Source organism: Acomys russatus, chromosome 8 (assembly GCF_903995435.1).
Source record: "Acomys russatus chromosome 8, mAcoRus1.1, whole genome shotgun sequence".
Classification (NCBI taxonomy): Eukaryota; Metazoa; Chordata; class Mammalia; order Rodentia; family Muridae; genus Acomys; species Acomys russatus.
This window is the reverse complement of record NC_067144.1, coordinates 31427461-31447231: the sequence shown is the minus strand read 5'-3', so window position 1 is coordinate 31447231 and position 19771 is coordinate 31427461. Positions and strand designations below refer to the sequence as shown.

Here is a 19771-nt window from a genome sequence, read left to right as displayed (position 1 = left end):
ATCTCAAGAAGAGGTCGAGAGCAAAAATTCTCAAAATGAAGGGAAATGGGTTTCAGCTATTTTGAGAACACAGAGGGCCCCAAAATACAATGGGAAATGCTATTCAGGGTAAAGGATTTTCCCCATAGATGTTAAAGATGAGCCCATCTACTATTTGTCAATGGCACCCCAAAGGAAAGTGGGTGGGTGGGTGGGGCTTCTATGAAGCACCTGTTGAAAATGGTTCCTGTTGGGAGAACCACACCTGAGGTGTCTTATCTCCCAGCACATCCTGCGCAACAAGAGCTCAGTGTCTAAGAGTTTCCTTTTACCGCTCTAGAGGCCAGGGCACATCATGTGACTGCTCTCCTTGGTGGCCCATATCCACCCTTTAAGGGTGAACTTATTAGAAGAAACAGTCAAGAGGCATTTGATAAGATCACGTAAACCACAGTAACACTTACAGAAGATGCTAAAGGATGCGCAAAGCAATAACAAGGGTGAAAATGTCTCAAATGCGCACATGCAAAAGATATCATATAACAATGAAAATCAAAAAACAAATATATTAGTCTCAACACTTCAGTAGTGTATTTATAGTTAACAGCACGTCCCCCCAACTTTGACTACAGGGTAACAGGCATGGATGCTGTAAGTTAAAGGATACTCCTGTTCACACTCTTCCCTTAATACAGATGTAAGCTCTTTCTCCACGCAGCCATTCTTTGGAGGCCATCACTTGGCTGAGCTCTCCACAATGTGCTGATATTAGCAATCTAATTTTCTTCCAAAATAGAAAACCCAGGGGAAAAATAGAAATTGGGACCCTATCCAGCAAACACAGGTTGCAATGTACATCCCATAATTAGAGTGAGCTAAAAATGTGAAAACGAAGCAAAACCTTTCCCAGATGCTATTTCCAGAACAAAGAAATTATTATACATTTTGTGACTAAGAGAAAAGGAAGGAAAGGGAAAAAAAAACCTGCCTGTGTTGCCTCCACGAGCTTGAGGTTTTCCAACGGAGCTGGTGCATGGCTCGGCTGCTGCTGTCCCGCTGTCTTCCTTATAGGCCTCTTCAGAGTCTTCGTCATGCAGACAAACTCCACATCAGAGTCAGCATCCTCTGTGCTTCTCTTTTGGCCTCTTTGGCTGAACGAAAGCTCAACAGATGAAGGGGTGCCCTGAGTTGGGTCACCCACTATAGGCCTCATTCTCCCGAGTTTGGGTTTTTCCTTAATTCAAAATAATAAGACATAATTTTATGAGTAGTAGTTGGATAATTTATGATGAATTACCATTTTCTCTTATGATGCAGCATTATATTTTTATAGCATATAATATGGTTTGTTTATACTCATCCCCTATTTCTGTCCCCTAATTTCTCCCAGATGTCCTCAATACATGCTGTGATGATGGTTTGAATGAGAACGGTCTCCATAGGATCATATTGTTTCTAAAGCTCACTCTATTACTGGTTAACATGCTTTCTTATAGTCTCATACATGTGTTCTCTCTCTCTCTCCTTCTCTCTCTCTCTCTCTCTCCTTCTCCCCCTCTCCCCCTCCCCCTCCCTCTCTTTCCACTCTTCCCCCTTCCCCTCCCTCTCTTCCCTCTCCCTCTCTCCTCTCTCCCTCTTCCCACTCTTCCCGACCCCCCAACCCCTCTCTCCATCTCTTCCCGCCCCCTCCTTGTGAATCAGATGTAAGCTCAGCTCCTGTTCTAGTGCCATGCCTCCTTGCCTGCTGTAATGCTCCATGTAATGACGGTCACAGACTCACTCTATCCTCTGGAATCATGAACTCCCAAATTAAATGCTTTCTTTTCCAAGTTGCCTTGTTCGTGGGGCTTTGTCACAGCAGTAGAAAAATACCTACGACATGCCCCACCCCTTTCCAGTTTCATGTCTTAAATCCACTGAGTCCAAGTAATGCTGCATTTATTCACATGGGGGTGGCGCCACCCACTGGAGCACAGGCATGCCTCTGAAGAGAAATGTCTCTCCCTCATAGCCATCCCCAGCAAATAGTGCCTCAGCATGTGGCTGGGGCTCCTTTGCCCCTCTCCTGTCCATGGTAGAATGCTGACGGACTTGATCTTGGGCAGGTCTTATGCATGTAGCAACAGTTCCTGTGAGCTCATGCGTGTGATGGTCCTGCCATGTCCAGAAGATACTAGTTGACAGATCTCCCTGATCTCTGACACTTACAGTTCCATGACCTCCTCCGTGATGTGCTCTGAGCCTTGTGGCATAGAGGGTAATACAGATGTCCCTTGAGGGCTGAGCACTCCATAGAGGAGTGTTCTCTGCACTTGTACCAGTTGAGAGGCTCTGGATTGTCAACCATCCTTCTTACTACTAATAAAAGTTCACAAATCAAAAGTTCTGGACATCAGTTTTAGTGAATATGTTCTTCAGTAATAGTTCACTCACAGGTGGATTCAGAAAGAGCTGCAGAGGTGGGCTGAACACATAGGTCTGACTTTGAGAAGACAGTACAGCCCCACTTCCTTCCAGGAGATGTGCACTTGCCTTCCGTTCCCTAATACATGAGGTGAGGCCAATTCCCATTCATAGCCCATAATAAGAACTCACATCCTGCATCCTGACCCTGCTGGCGACCGATTCAACCTGTGGAGAATGTGTGTGCTGAGGGAACTAGATAGAGTGTGTGCACCTGTTAGATAGAGTCTGGACTCGGTGCTAGAAGCCAAAACAGACTAGACGATTTGGGGCTGGAATGTTGATGGCGTTCTAGAATTCCTAAGTTTTCTGCAAATGACCGATGGGTGCCATCCAGGAGAATTAATACAAAGAGAACATATTGCTCCTGTGCCTGGTTCTGCAATGCAGCTATGCAGCGAGTGAGGTAAATTTCCATGCAAGAAGGGGGCAGAGTTATGAGCTCATGTGCTTTCCAACTTATTACTGGGTTCACAAGTTTTTGATTCCTATAGGGAATACAGAAAATTCAAGGACAGCAACACAAACTAAAGGGGTATTCTGTAAGAAAATGCTTCAACATGTAAGGCAAATATGAAGAAGTTTCAAGACATAAAGTATGTACATCTGTGTCTATTGAGATGCTGGGGAGAAGGCACCAGGGGGACCTCAGTCTGGATCTCCAGCATCCACATAAAAAGGCAGATGCAGTACTGCACACCTGTAACCCCCAGGGAGGGGGGAACAGGTGGATCCTTAGGCCTCCTGGCCACAGATGGTCAGCCAAGCTGACAGATGACACATTCACTGAGACACCCTGTCTCAGATAATAAGATGGGGAGTGGTTGAGGAAGGCATGTGATGTCGACTTCTGACCCTATGTATGTCTATGTACACAGGCACATACACATGGACACTCATAAAAACATGTGCATGTGCACACACATACGTGTGTGTGTGTGTGTGTGTGTGTGTGTGTGTGTGAGAAATAGGAATGGCTGAGAAGCTCTGAAGCCTCACAACTCTTTCTTTTTAAAGATACTCAAATGATCCAAATGTCCTCAGCATTTGATTTTATGTTATTATAGAGTGTGTGTGTGTGTGTGTGTGTGTGTGTATGTGTGTGTGTGTGTGTGTAAGTAAAGGGGGCACCGTGTACTGCCTGGCAGACTACAAGCTAGTAGACTAGGCCAACCTTGAACTTGATCCTCCTGCCTCTGGACTCCTAATGTTGGTACTACAGTTTGGAGTTCTTAGGTAGGATCCTAAATTTTAAATCTGAAACGGTGAAAAATTGAGAAATATAACATCCTATGACATTTAGAAAATTAAAAAAAAAAAAACCAAGAAAGTACTTGTCATGCAAGCCCAAGAACATTAAAAAGCTGGGTACAGTGATACACACTTATAATCCCAGCCTTAGGGGGGTGGAGACCAGTAGGCCCCTTCATCTTGCTGACTTTGACTAGTTAGTCAGCAGGCTCAAGGCCAGGTGAAGGACAGTTTCACAAAAACAAAGAAACAAACAAGAAAGGTAGGTGATGCCTGAGAGACAAAATCTAGAGCTGTGCTCTGGTCTCTACAAGCATGCACACAATAATGCAAGGATGACTGCACACACACGTGTACACCTCACACAAACACACATGCATACATATGCAAGAATTATGTGTACAGAATATCTTTTGGTAAATTTATCTCCACAGACTAAATCATGTGTGGTGTGTGTGTGTGTGTGTGTTTGTGTGTGTGTGTGTGTGTGTGTGTGTGTGTGTGTGTGTGTACATGTTAGTTCTAGGGATGGATTATAGAGAGCCTGAGTCAGCCATCTCTAGTAACCAGGCAAAGCTTCCAGTGAAGGGACTGGGACAGCAGCCCAGGCACAAAAATCTTCAACCTACAATCTGTGCTGTCTCCAAGATGTGCTGAGGCAGTGGTGGTTGGAGTGGCCAACCAATGACTTAGTCTAATTTGAGGTCCACACCACAAAAGGAAGCTCATGGATGATCAGGAAGCAGATGGTAGACAGCCCAGAGACCTAGGGTAGAACTGAACATGACTGGAAAAAATCAATGAAATGATTTCTAATGATATTCTGCTATATTAATAGATCAGTGTGTAGTCCAATCATCATCAGAGAGGCAGTTCTGGCAGCCAATGGAAATAGATGCAGAGACCCACACCCAAACATTAGATGGAGAAAGAGAACCAAGGTTGCAGGTCTCCATCGGGTCCTTCGCCTGGAGCTTGGCCAATCCAGCAAAGAAAAGGATGAGGAACTGTGGGAGCCAGAGAGTCAAGGATACCAGGATAACAAGGCCTACAGAATCAACTAAGCAGGGCCCATTGGTCTCACAGAGACTGAAGAGGCAGAGAGCCTGCATGGGTTTGCACTAGGTCTTCTGCATATATATTATGACTGTTGGCCTGGTGTTTTGCTGGACTCCTGGCAGTGGGAGTGGGGGTATCTCTGACTCTTGCCTGCTCTTGGGACCCTTTTTCTCCTGCTGAGTTGTCTCACCCAAACTTGATGTGATGGTTTATACCTGGTCTTATTGTGGGGTGTTCACCTGAGGTCCCTGACTCCTACTTCAACTACTCACCTTGGGTGCTGATGAAAGGCAGGAGGACTTGAACTCAGGGTTTCTACTCACTGCTATAAGTTGAGATTTCTATGGGAAGAAAATATTAGAGCAAATTTAATACCCCCCAAAAAATACCTTTTGGTTGGCATATTACAGAAACTCAGTATTCTTATTTTCCTAAAGAAATGGCAAGCCACAGTCCTTACCCATAATCTTTCAGTTCTGATAGAAAGATGTCCCTGCAGGGGTGTCTGGGTGGTGTAAAAGCATCTGATGTTTTAGAAAGCACTGAAGATCGAATGTCTTAAGAGCAATGTGATCAAACCCTGTCTGAGTCCAGCCTCTGCATCCCATAATCTCTTGCCTCTCCTTTCTGGAGACCCCTTGCTCTCTGTCTGCAGAGCTCAGGGGCAATCTGACCTAAGGCACCATTCCTTCTTGCTCACCATTCACTGGGTTGAGCTTTAATGAACTCAACTGTTAATTGCCCTCTACTATGCCTCTCATCACTGAGATCAACCAGGAGCTTCCTGCATTCTCAGGCAGGCTAGGGAGAAGGAAAAATGGTGCTCTCTCTGAAAAGGGAGCTCCTTGGATGCTCATGTTTTTCTTGATGCTTTTTAGCTACTGTTTTTGTTGCTGCTGCTGTTTTGCTCTAAGAAGCGATCCCACTATGTAGGCCTGCCTGGCCTGGAACACACTGTCCTGGGATTCACATGGTTCTTGGTGACATGTTATAGCTACAGGTACCTTGAAGGCCACCCTTCCAAATCTGAACAGGTTATTTTCACAGTCCTTCCTCATGGAATCTCTGCTGATTGGTGGATCATTGGCACAGACACCCATGTTAGAGGCTCTGGACACTCCTGGCTCACAAACTCTCTCTTCTCTCAGTGCCTTTCAGTGATCAAGCTATGTGAATTTCCTTACTCGAATCCTCAGTAAATTCAAAATGCATTAGAACAAAGTCACCACCTGATTTAGAGGTCTTTTTCATTCAAATAAAGAAGAGATGAGGTGGCTCCGCAGGTGAAGGTGTGTTACCAAGACTTGTGCCTTGAGTTTCCCAGTAGTGGAATAGTAGAAGAAAACCTATCACAATCACACTGAGGCATTCTTCCTCCAACTAACCAACTAAATAATAAATACATGTAATAAAAAACAACATAGAAAACACTGGTGAAATGGATTGGTGTATAAAGGTGTTTGCTAAGAAAGCTTGGCAACTTGAATTAGGTTCCATGAACTATGTAAGGGTAGATGGAGACAATTGATTCCACAAAATTTCTCTGACAACCATAACATGCCATGGAATTCATATATGTGTGTGTATGTGTGTGTGTGTATGCATATATGTGTGTGTGCATGTCAAGTGTGTATACATATACACACAAACTAAATAAAACTAATCTGCAGACATAAAATCACAAACCTCAGAGGCTTATCTGAGAATTATGTCACATCCTTGCACATGGAATTCTACTCTCACTCTTAGGGGTAGGGCCTGGCAGCACGCATCTTTTAGTGTTCTGCGAATGGTTCTGATATGCAGTCAGGATGGAGAAATGCTACCCTGGAAGGTGGTACCATTGCTGAGCCTTGGGTGCCTGGCCTGGCACATGGACTTCTAATCCAGATAGAGTAAGTGCAAACTCACTACACCCAGGTGGCTTATGAGCTGTTTCCTAATGTCTCCCTTGATCTTGGCCACGTCTCTTCCCTCTGCCACCCTCCTGCCTTTGTGCATTCAGTGTTCCCCCCTGTTTACACGGCCCACTTTCATATTACTGTACCATTGGACAAGCCATGCCTTTGGCCTGGATGGTCCTGCCCAGCCTTTTCTTTCTGTTAAATGCCGTCATCCTTCAAGCCTCTGTTCCAAAAGCATCCATCCCAACTGCCGAGTCCAGGTCCTTAAGGAAGGACCATGCTGCTTTTCAGCTCACACAGCATTTAGGATAATGGATTTTTACTTTTTAATATGTTTTGTTTTCCAGCTACAAAATAAAAAGAGCTACATTGGTTGATTCTTTTAAAATACACTGTTATGAGTTAGGTTTTACAAGATTGCTCTTGGCCAGGGTGTCTCCATAGGAAAAGTAAAATAGAAGGTGAGATTCTAGCAAATTCTTCACTAGCAAAGCCTCTTACCTCCACAAACTGCTGCTCTGTCAACCATGGCTTCTTAAGGTCTGCCATAAGCACCCCATATGTTCTATTTCCATGAACTGGCCTCTGTCCAGGAGGGCCTCAGAAGCACACTCCCCCATAAACAGTGGCTTTTCTGCAGGTGCCTATGTGCTGATCCTTCTGACCTTCTCTTCCTGGGGTCTCCTCCACTGCTTTCGCCTTTTTCCTTTGAAGCTCCTGTTTCATCGTGACTTCCCTAAGCAAGCCTCAGAAATGTCTTTGGTAGATGTCTCCCAGCTTAATGGAGTTTATATCTTTGTCCTCTGTGTGCCTTGCTCTTAAAGGACTTTCAGAAAAGAGTGGAAATGATGTGTATTTGTAGCTACAGTCACACCCAAAGTCCCCCATGATACTATGTATCTATATGGTCCTATCACACTGTATCACAACAATGCACTGCAATAGACTGACGGTCAAAGTTGTTCCTCTTACATGGGGCACTGAGCTCAATGCTTAGGGCATTACAGGTGCTCAAAAAATGGTTGCCGATTATGGGATAAACAGAAGGTCCTAGAGTGTACTGCCTACCTTTCCACAGTTGAAATATTGATACGGCAAAGCAGACTGAGCCTAGCCCAGCTATAACATATGACTCAATTACATTATTTGAGTTTACAACATTTTAAATAATAACTCAGAGATAATTATTCTTTGCTACACAGTTTTATTGTAATGGAACTGGACCTGAATTACGAACCACATCACTAAACTGGAATTGTGAGTATGTGGACATTTTATAAGTCCCATAAATTTGGCTCTTTCATTTTAACTTCAGAGCTCTTTCTACAAAAAGACAAGAGACACGGAAAAGCACAGCAGAAACTCCAGTGGCATTTTTGAACGAAAAAGAATAATTATGGTCAAACAACATTTTGAAGCCATCAAGAATCCAATAGAGATACTGTGTTGGCTTCAAGAAATAGAATAAAAGTAGAATGACAGGAGCTAGGAGGAAGAGGAGGGGAGGAGCCACTGGAGGGAACACCTTTCTCCCTTGCTTCTGCACTCAGCCAACTTGAACACAGTTGATAGATGCTATTATTTCCTGTCTTTCAGTAAAGGTGCATGATACAGACTTGAGAATCTATAATTGCTTTTCCCTCATTCACCTGAGTTCTACTTACTTTCTGAATTTTTATATACATTTATTTATTATTTATTTATTTACTTACTTATTTTTACAGCCTGTCTGCAGTGTCCTCTCCATCCTCTCCTCCCAGTCCCTCCTCTCCCCACATCCCCTTTGCCTACCCCCGTCACTCCTCCTCCTTTCTCTTCAGTAAAGGGCCACCGTCCTTGACAGATGTCAACCAAACATGACATATCAAGTGGCAGTACTACATACCTCCCTGCACAATAAATCTGGGCAAGGCAACCCAGTATGAGGAAAAGGTGCTAAAAGCAAGCAAGAGATTCAGAGACGGCCCCTATGACCACTGTTAAGAGTCCCACAAGAAGACCAAGCTACACAACTCTAACATGCATGCAGAGGACCTAGGTCAGAACCACGCAGGCTCCCTGGTTGTCAGTTCAGTCTCTGCGAGCCCCTGTGATACCAGAATAGTTAATTTCATGGGTTTTCTTGTGGTGTCCTTGACCCCTCTGCCTCCTGAAATGTTTCCTCCTCCTATTCTGCAGGATTCCCTGAGCTCTGCTAACGTTTAGCTTCAAGACTCTGCATGTGTTTCCAAAGGCTGCTAGATGAAGCCTCTATAATGATAACTGAGCTAGGCGCTGATCTATGTGCATAGCAGAGTATCATTAGGAATCATTTCATTGACTTTTTCTGTTTGGTTCTATCCTAGTTTTCTGGGCTACCCCACATCTGAGTCCTGGCCTCCAGGCAGTGAGTTCCCTCTCATGGGATGGGTTACTTTCTAATTCCAGGGATGGCTTAGCTTGAAATTTTTGCAAAAGTATTTTCATTCCTTTAAAAAAATGCAGCTGTGAAATTCTTTATTCTCCCTTACAAGTTCTGGCTTTAATTGTGTCAGGAGTCAGGTATCTCTAGTGTTATGGCTATCACTTAAAACTTCTTTCTCCCTCATCCCGCCCTTCCTCTCTCATACTCCTCTTGACTTTCCTTCCTTCCGTAATTCTACTGGGATAAAAATCTGTCCCCTGGACTATGATCTGCAACACCCCTCCTGTTGGCTCTTAGCCTGGGGTCCTTAGGACACTCATGAGTCTCCTTGGGTCATTATTACTTTGGAATCTCTTGATTTCTCCCACTCAAATGAGGCTTTCTTCCCTCTACTGAAAATGGGGAGCAGAATAGTCCCAACACTCAGAAGCTTTAAACCTCTAACACTGTTGGTTCCACACTGCAAGGGCATACGTGATTCTCGTAGTCTGACCATCTCTCCCCCAGGCCCCCTAACTGATTCCTGGCCCTAAACACACAAGGCTGTTATTACACAGTGTTTGCCCTTCACTGTCATCAGACTGTCTGGATTCCTCTTCAGAGAAGACAAAAGTCAGGTGATTAGTGTACGTGAAGGCCCTTAGGTGCTCTCCCCATGGGTCTCAGGAAAACAAGCTTCCCCCCAGGCCCCACCGTCTTCCTTCTGCCTCCTGGACTCCTCCATCAGCCAGACCTCACACCTCTCTCATGTGTTAAGATTCTTCACGTTCACTGACTGCCTTTCGATAGTTCAAAAACATTTGTCAATTCTCTCTCAGCCACAGATGTACCACAGTCCTGGTGTGATCATGTAGGTATAAGCCCACCTTTATCAGTTTTATATGCATTTATTTGCTTTCTTTACATTCAACTGACAACTTCTTCTCAACTTACCTGACCCCCCCATCTAGAGTTTTTCTAGTAAAACCCAATGCAACAGAATTAAAGGGACAAGGCCAAAGCAAAATAATGAAAGAGGATGGAAGGTGCTGAAGAATTAAGGCAGACTAGGGTGTATCAGCTTTCTTCCTAAAGCGCTTGCTATATGCACAGATACAAACATTTGGTGCACTAAAAACATCTCCACATGCTAAACGTACTAAGTGAAGCTCGTCCTTTGGTTCTAATTAGAAATGGCATTTTCCACTAGCTGACACACACTCTCAGCATCAGTTTGCAGGTTGCCCTATTATTTTTAAGTATCTTCTAAAATCACATATATTCATTTTTAATTTGAAGAACACATTTTCCCATCTTTGATTGCACTTTTATAAAACTGAACTTTGTTGGCGCAGTTAATCCATTTCCAATTCTGTCTGTTACCCAATGAATAGCTCTCTCCTAATGACAGAATTTTTATTATCCCCATCATCTTTTCAGATTTATAAAAAGGATAATTAGGATAGAATCTTACAAATATGGGTATTTATTTTTAAATGGCACTCATAACCTCTGCCGGCAAGATGAATGCATTTTTCCTAACAAGTTCAGAGTCTTGCAAACCACAACGGAATTAGCAAAAGATGCCTCAAGTGGGTTATCAGTGGAAGTAGAAAACAGAGGAGCCCCCGAGGCAGAAAGAAAGGGATGAACATTTGTGTTGGACACAGCCTGAGGCTCCAATGACAGAAACTTTTGTTTTTGTGGGCCTGGTGTACATCCAGAAATGTACATTTCCACATCTGTGAGGTTTTCTCACAGAGGTGACGCTGAGTCACCTCAGACTCAAAGCCTTGAAACCAACCCCTGCTTCCCCCCCTTTCCTCCCCCCGCCTCTGTGTGTGTGCTGATGGTGTGTAGAACTGTAGAGGAAAATGCTTTCATGTTTCTGCAGCAACTTTCTGACTAAATTTACTTAATTAAATATCTGGAAGAAAATAATGCAACTTGGAGTTTAATCTGTGATGGATTACTAGTGAGCATTTGAAGAAATTTCCCTCTTGAAACTGTGGTGTCTCTGGAGAATGTGTTTAACTTTGAAGGGATGCTTTTGTAGCAAAATAATAATAATAATAATAATAATCATTGAAAAAAATGTTAATATTTCTAATGTTCTCTCCTAAGGCCTTAGCTTCCCCTCAGAAACACTTACTTGTACTCCCAACAGGCAAAATTTCACCACCACTTGCCACTTCTCTTTCCTACTTAAGAAACTGTTAAGCAGGTCCTGTGCTGTCTGAGTCTCCCTGCGTTAATACGTGATCATCCTGTTGTGTCTGTTGACACTGTTGTCTTGGAGTCACCCATCCTTCACCTCTGGCTCCTCTTCCACAGCATTGAGCCTGGAGAGGAGGGGTTTGCTGAAGACATTCCATTTAGGGCCAAGTGCTCCACAGCCTCTCCATCCCTAAGCACTGAATAGTTGTGGCCCTGTCTCTGTGTTAATCAGCATCTACTGCAAGAAGCCCCTTCTCTGGTGAGGGGTGAGCAAGGCACTGGTCATGGGTAGAGCGGTCTGTCATCAGGAGCCAGTTTTCTTCAATGGAGTGTCACCAGGTGCATTAACCATGGACTCCAGGACAGGCCCCCTGCCCCTGGAGTAGTTAGCCAAGACAAAACAGACTCCATGTTTTTTTGGTTTTTGAGGTTGCTGTTCTGTTTTGGTTTGGTTTGTTTCTTTTAGCATACTTTTTGTTTGTTTGTTTCTTTGTTTGTTTTGATGCTTGTTTCTTAATTTTTTGTTTTACAAGGTTTTTTTCCCTTTTTAAAGAGGGAAAGAACATGAAGTTAGGTGGATATGAAGATGGAAGGATCTGGGAAGAGTTAGGAGAGGGAAAACATGATCAATGTATATTGTATGTAGAATTTTTTTATAATTAAAAAAGCCCAAGTGATCACCTTAGCCTCCAACTCTGCCTAAAACTGAGAGTCCTCAAACAGAAATCACTACTTAGCTCTGGATTTCCCAGCTTCTCCTATGTACACGAGGGGGGTACATCCCTGCAGTACTCGGCCCTGGGGTGTCAGCAGCCCTTCTCCACATGGCATGTAGGAGGCTGGGAATGGTCAGGGAAGATGGGCTAAAGGGTTAAATGCACCTGCTGGTAAAGTCCAGGATAGAAACAAGAAGCCAGAGCAATCTAGTCTGAATTTTACCTGCGCCTATACAGCTGGGGTAGATGATAAATCAGACAAAATGAGAGAGTCGAACAGGGCCAACAAGGATTAACAAGCAAGTGGTACTACATGTAAGAATTAAGTTCAAAGTCAAAACAGTAATAAATTCCAGGGTCTTGAACTGAATTCAAGATGTGAATTCAGGTTCTGAATAAGAAGAGAGATTAAAACCAAACAAGATGATTAACAGGGTTCCACATCCCAGGGAAGGATGCAGGCACACTTTGCCCAGAGCTGCAGGCTCAGGGGCCTCATGTCCCTTAGAGGAACAAGGAGGAACATCCTTTGGAAGGAAGCCAAATACCTTGGTCTTACTCAGTCAAGTCAGGGAAGAGGTTCCAAAAGTACATCCAGGATGCTGGGGAGCCTCTGCTGGCGCTTGGTTAGCCAGTACACTAATTGAGAACTGCTGGTACATACAGTTCAGGTGCTTAAGGAGGGCTTACAGGGCAGAGATCAAACAGATACAATTGCATTAAAATCTAAATTAGTGTTGCCACCCTTTGAATTGTTTCAGGCCACACATCCAAACCTCTCCTCATGTCCTTGCTGCAAAGGATAAAAATGACTGACTGGCACACACAGAGGAGTGTAACGCAGCATGCCTGCATGCAACTGTCAAAGCTATTTCTGTTCTCCATAAAGAGACATGGTACCCTCTGGATTCAAAGTCATCTTGACCTTCAATATCAGTATTTGGTCACTTCTTAAAAGCCCAGTAGTGGATGACAATAGGTAATGTGTTTTAGTCCCAACCTCCTGGGAAAAAAAAGTTGGGTAATTTATGAAGTCAGATGTTGGGCACCAGGCTGCTGACTTCTCCCTAGGGCATGATCCTACCTGGGTATGCTTAGCAAACACAAACTGCTCTTCTGACAGATTTAATACCATGGGGAGAGTGGGAACTACCTCTGACATGAGCTCTGGTGCCTCCAATTTGATCACTTGCCCTTGATGGAGAGGCCAGGTGGCACACAGAGGAAGGGGAAGCAGGCTATCCAGATGAGACCTGATAGGCTGTGGCCATATGGTGTGGGGAGGAGGTCCCCTTCTGTCAGAGGTCTAGGAGAGGGGAATAGGGCAGAAGAGGGAGGACAGTTGGGAATGGGAAGGTACAACTGAGGGGATAACAATCAGGATGTAATTGAATAAACTATAATAACTTTAAATTTGAGAAAATAAAAAGAAGATCCTTTGACCAGACAGTTCAAGTTGAGGACAGAGGACCAACTCTTCGATGTCAATCTAATATGCACAACCTTGATCCAGGCATGGTGGTGAAAAATACACCAAAAATAAAGCTAGCCCACTGTACTTGCTTTCAGGGGGCTTCTGGATGAGGTAACATAAGCACTTCTTCCAACCTCTCATTAGTATTCATGAACTCAGGGGCTACAAGTGTGAACACATCATGCATTTTTCCATCTTGGAAAAGTTATGCAACACCATGGAGAAATGAGATCTTTGTAGCCAGGGTAATAAAGTGAAATACCTCAACTACAATGAGCATAATAGCCTCCTGCAAGACAAGAGGTCTTTAGGCGTCATAAATTTCAGAACACGGATGTTTATGTAAGGGGGTTGGAAAGCACTACTGATAAATCAATTCGCTTTCTAAGGCATCTGTCACCATATCGACGCATTTTTGAAATCAGCATCCTACATAATAACAGCACATTAAAAAGATAAAACTCTTGATGGGAAAATGTGTTCGAATTCTCCAATACAAAGTTCTACTCATATATTTCATTTTAACTTCAAAACTACAGCTAAAAATTCGGCAAGCCGCCTTTGCTCAACATTTACAGCAACAATGACCAACTCGGGAACTGCCAGATTATTGAAGTTCAACTTTTTGTGTGTGTCTCCATCTGAGCTCTACAGAACAATAGAAAGCTATTGCTGCCTTTCCTATTTAAGAGGCATGGAATTCCATCGGAATTGTTGTGGGAAGGCTATAAACAAGAAAAATGAAATCCAGATGTGGACTCTTTTTGCTTCAGTTTACATCACTGTACTTCGACCAAGTGTTACGAAAAAAAAAAAAAAAAACTGGTCTCCAGTAATATATGATGCAGAAGTTGGAAAGTCTCACCTATGTAGGACCAGTTCAGTCTTACTAAATGAAAATCCCAAAGTATTCATTCCACCCTCCACATCACTTGCTAAACACCTGTCATTCGAAAAACCCAGTCCTGTGAGTAAATGAAATGAGTCTTTTCTTTCAAAAAGCATGTAGCCATGAAGGAGATGCATCTGATATGTATCTGTAAAGCCAGGGAGAAGGGGTAAGAGTGCTGGAACATGTCAAGGACAGGCGGCGGGGAGGTGGGAGAGGAGCAGAGGAAAGGTACTTTTACAGGCCGGAAGTAGACACAAAATTCACACAGGGTTTGGCATTAGTTTGAGATCACAAGGGACTAGAGAATTGACAGAGGCCACCATGGGGGAGAACAGCAAGAACAAAGGCTCTCAGGGCAGCATGGACATAAGGGACACAGGGAAGAGAGCAGAGGAGAATCAGGCTAAACAGGGGGGAAATGGGGAGGGGAGATAAGAGGGGAGGACGGGGGGAGCGTATTAGAAAAGAAGTTGTCTCAGACTATAGAGCCCTGCCTGTGGGCTAACACGTTACTTTCAGCCGCAAAGTCTAGAGGACACAGAAGCAATGTAATATGCACTGCACAAACGTGCAAATCCCCACATGGCAGCTCACAAGCATCTGCAATTCCAGGTCCACAGAATCCAATGTCCTCTTCTGGCCTCCGTGAGCACTGAATGCACATGTGCAGACAGACATGCAGGCAAAACTCTCAAGCACATAAATAAAAATAAATTACACTTTTTATGTAAAAGATAAGCATACGGTACAGTGCTTTAGAGCGTAAAACAACTGCTCATCTTTTCCTGACTGGACGCATTAAGGGTATTTTAATGTGGTCCCCAAAAGGCCTGAATCAAATGGAACAAAAAGGTAAATTCTATGTGTAGAATCATCCTTGTTGTAGCATGGAATCTAGAAATTTAAGCTGTGAGTTAAAACTAAAGTAAGGGAGACTGGAAATTTAGAAACTCTTAAATTGCACAGAATTTGATTTCATAGGTCAATGGTATTAAAAGTATTGCCTCAGTATTTTAGAAAACAGAAAAGCAATTATCCAGTGGATTTGTCAAGCAGCAAGATAAGGCACTCAAGCGACATATGAACATTAAAATGCTTCTCTTGGCCAGCAGGTGGCGCCTGTCAGTCAGAATAGAAAGCAGGCAATGGGAGAATGAAGCCTACACTGGAGTTGGGTACATATTTCTCATTCATCTCTTCAGAAGAAGAAAGACTGCAAAGGATTGCCCCAGCCACACAACTTATAACCAGGGTTTTGGCTGATTGGCACAGAGTATCGATTACATGATTTCTTTATTCCAGAAAAATGTACCACCCTGGGTGACAGATCTTGAGGTGGCCTTTCTTTTCAGCTTTACTGAAATTAGGGGTTTCTTTTACCAAATACAATTCATCACATAACACTCTGTTGCTCTGTAAATGTTTGAGTGTCCTTTTATCCCTCAGGTTTTTGTTTTGTTTTGTTTTTTACCCTGTGAACAAAACTGGTGGAAAATTAGACAGAAAAGTCCTAATGTCACCATTTAAAAAAGCATGACTTGCCTCGCTGTTTGACTCTCTTCCTTTGTTATAATGACTATAAGCAGCGGGAATGCTGTGGGGAGGGGTTGTATAGACATGTGGGGATGCAGCTGCATTACAAGCTATGCCTTTCACACTAGAGGACAAGGCATCCCTGCATTAGGATGCCTCTTCAACCACACAGTTCTCTGATCGGCTTTGGTACTCTCACAATGAGGGCGACCTGTGCGAGCGCTCCTAGATGTAAGAGACTGTCCTTCTATGCACAGGCGAGGTGTGTACAGGACGGGAAACAAAGCAACGCTGCCGGGTTTTGAGAGGAGCAGAAGCATCAGCATTCTCCTCTCCTGGCTGTAGAACTTGAGATCCACAATGGAACTTGGATCTCGTGTGGTGCTTCACGTTGACTGACAGTTTGACAGGACCAGAATCACCTATGAAACAAGCCTCCTATGATGGATTATTTACAGAGCCCATCTGGCTTGGATGAATGGAGCTGGATCTAACCTGAAAGATTCCTTCCTGCTGTCTGGTTTCCTTCCAGAAGGTACTTTACCAGCTGCCAAGGGAGGGAAGCACTGAACAGTCCTGCCGTGATGCAGCACCTAAGAACCAGTGCAGTGGCCAGTATGGCCACTGTGCACTTAGATGTGTCCGGGTGAGCAGTAAGTGGAGTGCACATGTTGGCGGTGACGAACAGCTGTCTAATCGTACTTGAGGCCCATGCAACAGGAAGGAAATCATGCCTGGTACTGGAAACCTGCCAGCTTATCATGGCTGGTGAGGTCAGAAACCTTAGGAAAGAATCTACTACTGTCAGTTTGCTAGACCAGTACAATTCCTTGCTATGTTCTAAATCTTACCCTTGCACCCACAGGTAAGTGTAGCTACTAGCCCTCAAAGAAGCTTCTCTTTATAGCAACTACAGGTCACCATGAAAACCCACAATGGACACAACGCAGAGATCAACAGTTTGTGAGGAGCCTTGACTCCCCTCATTTGATGGACCATATCTTTGAACTGTGAGCCAACATATGCATTTCTTCCTTAAATTGCTTTTGGCAATGGTATTTTATTACAGCAACCGAGAATTAGCTAAGATACCTACTTACCCTCTTCATTTTCCAGATCGGACTGCCAGCTGCCACAGATGTGAAACACAAAGATTAAGAGCTCAATGCACAGGGTAAACCATAGCTACATTTGCTCCCTGGGTCTGTTCAGTGACCCACTGCTAGTGGGAGACTAGAGGGAAAAGCAAGGAGATGGGCAAGCATAATTTTACAGTTCATACTTTATGACAGCCTGGCTTCGATTGGATAGACAAATGAGTGTGCTAGCTAAGAAACATGCTGAATCATGGGAGTAGATTCGCCTATTCTTGATTTTCTAGCAGCATTCAGCATGCACCCAAGTGTAGTTTATTTTGATGCTGAATGGAACCAATGCTGCTGGTCTGACCTCCTCAGTCCCACATTATGAAACGTCCTTATGGAAAAAGGCATTCTAAAGGTAACCTAGAAGACAACTCCATTGTCTGCAGCACGGCTATCAGTCTTGCTCCTGGCACTAGGTAGATCTCACCGATAAGACAGTTATCCAACACTCATGTTATTCTCGTGGATTATTTTTATAAAAGAGAAATTTAGATGGTCTTTCAAAATTCTTCTATTTAGTAATTACCATATTTTATAAGGAATGTCATAGTTTTGAAAAAGATAACTACATCAAGCAAATATTGGGTTTGCTTTTTAAAATATCTAAATACCTCATGTGGGACAAGAAGAGCAGTGCTCTTTGCCGAGTCCTTGTTCATGCTGTATTGTATTGAGTGTTCTCTCTGACTCCTTCCATTTACTCTAACTAGACTTTAAGACAAAAGTCAAGGCCACGGACTATGACTTGTACTTACACTAACGTGTCCTTCACAGTCTCCTTAGAATAAATTTCCACACCATTTCAGCTACTACTGAACTAATAATGTCTTATTGTGGTTGGTAATTTGTAAATTATCATTAGATTTGGTCTACAAAGAGACAGCTTATTGGCTGAGGATGTGATATATTTACTGTTTTAACAACGGCCTGTTGAGTGCCCAGTACCTACCAGGCACTGATTTAGGTAATACTGAGTCATGGTAGGAAAAATTGAAATTCTCCAGAAACCTTACATTCTAATATTCCAGTTACTATGAACATCCCACGTGGGGCATCCCCAAATGCAAATCTTCATAGTCAATGACCACACTCAAAACTAACCAGGTGCCTGGAGTTGCGTCACTGACAAGCACTGACACTTGGAAATATGTTAAGACTCTAGGACTGTTTTCCCACACAGATTTTTTGTGGAAATTTTCCTTTCAGGAAAGAAAAAGGAAAGTGGAGATTCTTGTATCCTTTGAGCAAGATTTCTGCATAAGTGGTCCTAAATTGCTGTTAGAAGAGAAATGAGCCGCATCTATACCCTTGACATAAATTAGTGTGGGGGCAAATTCTGCAGAGAAAGAGAGGATGAGTAGAATGGATGGCTCCATCTGTTGACTTCATCAGCGGCCATTAAAATCTCCACCTTAATCATTAATAACATAAACCAACCTTAAACAAACCATAAGCTAATTAAGGCTTTGTGAATGACACTATCAATATCCAATGGTCAATAGTGACCTCTAAGGAAGGCAAACAATATATTCAGGGACAGCCAAAAGATAAAAATCAATTCCAATGTGCTGACTGTGACTGTCTTCCCAAAGCTTCAAGGAGTAGAAACCAAATTAAGAAACGCCTTTTTAAAATGAGATATTTCTGAACAGAAGCGTCTGTTTCTGTATTTGCCTGTTGTAAAATTATCACAGGTTCTCATACCTTAATTTCTGGTTCATGACTAAATGCTTTATAAATTAATTAGAGAGGTGGGATGTGTTTTAGCAGTAGGAAATGCTTGGGAGATGTGTTTCCCAGATAACCCTCAGTGCCATTCCAAGACTGACCAAGACATTAGGCTAAAAGGGGAGGGTCAGTCCCGTGACCACCTCAGGCAGTGTCTGATTTGCACAGCAGATGCCTAGCAAAGTGGGACGGTAAGAAGAAAACATGTTTACATTTATAAGAGACAAAAACTTACATGATGCTGGATTGAATCCTACCCCATCCCTAGATTTTCCATTCTAGTGAGTCTTCTCTGCTTTGTTTTCTGGCATCAGCAGAGGAGCCAATAACTCTGCATATTTACTGCTGACTCTCTTCTCAAGTGCTACTTGAGCAAACTAACTATAGAAAGCTTCGAATTCTGGATTTGGGCAGGTGGGGTCTGTAAGCAGGGATTATAACTCCTGGTTAAGAAAATAGGGTTGGGGACATGGCTCAGTGGGTCAAGCACATGCTAGTGTGAAGACCTGAGGCGAAAGCCTAGAACCCATGCAGACCATGCTCGGTGGACACATCTACAGTCCTAATGCGAGATAAGAAGGGAGAATTGGAAATCTCCAGAGATTCACAGGCAGCTGGCCTGGCAAATGCAGCTTTGAACAACAGAGAGACCCTGCCTCAAACAAGATAGAAGAAGGTGAAGACCAACCGACACCTAAGATTGTCCTCTCACCTCCACATGTGCACACATGCACACAGGGGAGAGGGAAGAAAGAGGCAGGAATGAAAGTTAAGAGGAAAGAGTAAGACGTGAAAATAATCAAAGTACATCATATTTATTACAGAAATGTCATGAGGAATTCTCTTACTTTGGACAGTTGATACATGCTACTAAATATGAAGGTCACAGAATTTTTCTGCACGTCACATTTCTTTGGCTAGAATTGTCATAATTACCTATTCATCCATGGTAATGTTTATTCTTGTTGAGTTTTCTCAACAATAAAAAAAGTGCCTTTGACATTCTGTATTAATAGCCAGAGTTATC

The 19771-nt window shown here is 43.3% G+C and overlaps 1 protein-coding gene across 1 annotated transcript in view; it reads right to left on the bottom strand.

Annotated features, from left to right (window-relative positions):
* Window positions 1-19771, bottom strand: part of Morc1 (MORC family CW-type zinc finger 1) — a 155083-nt gene that overhangs the window by 34142 nt on the left and 101170 nt on the right. Inside the window, exons 18-19 of the mRNA XM_051150013.1 lie at window positions 5025-5093; window positions 968-1213 (exon numbers count right to left, since the gene is read on the bottom strand). Coding sequence (XP_051005970.1) covers window positions 968-1213; window positions 5025-5093 — 315 coding nt within the window. The remainder of the gene's footprint in view (window positions 1-967; window positions 1214-5024; window positions 5094-19771) is intronic.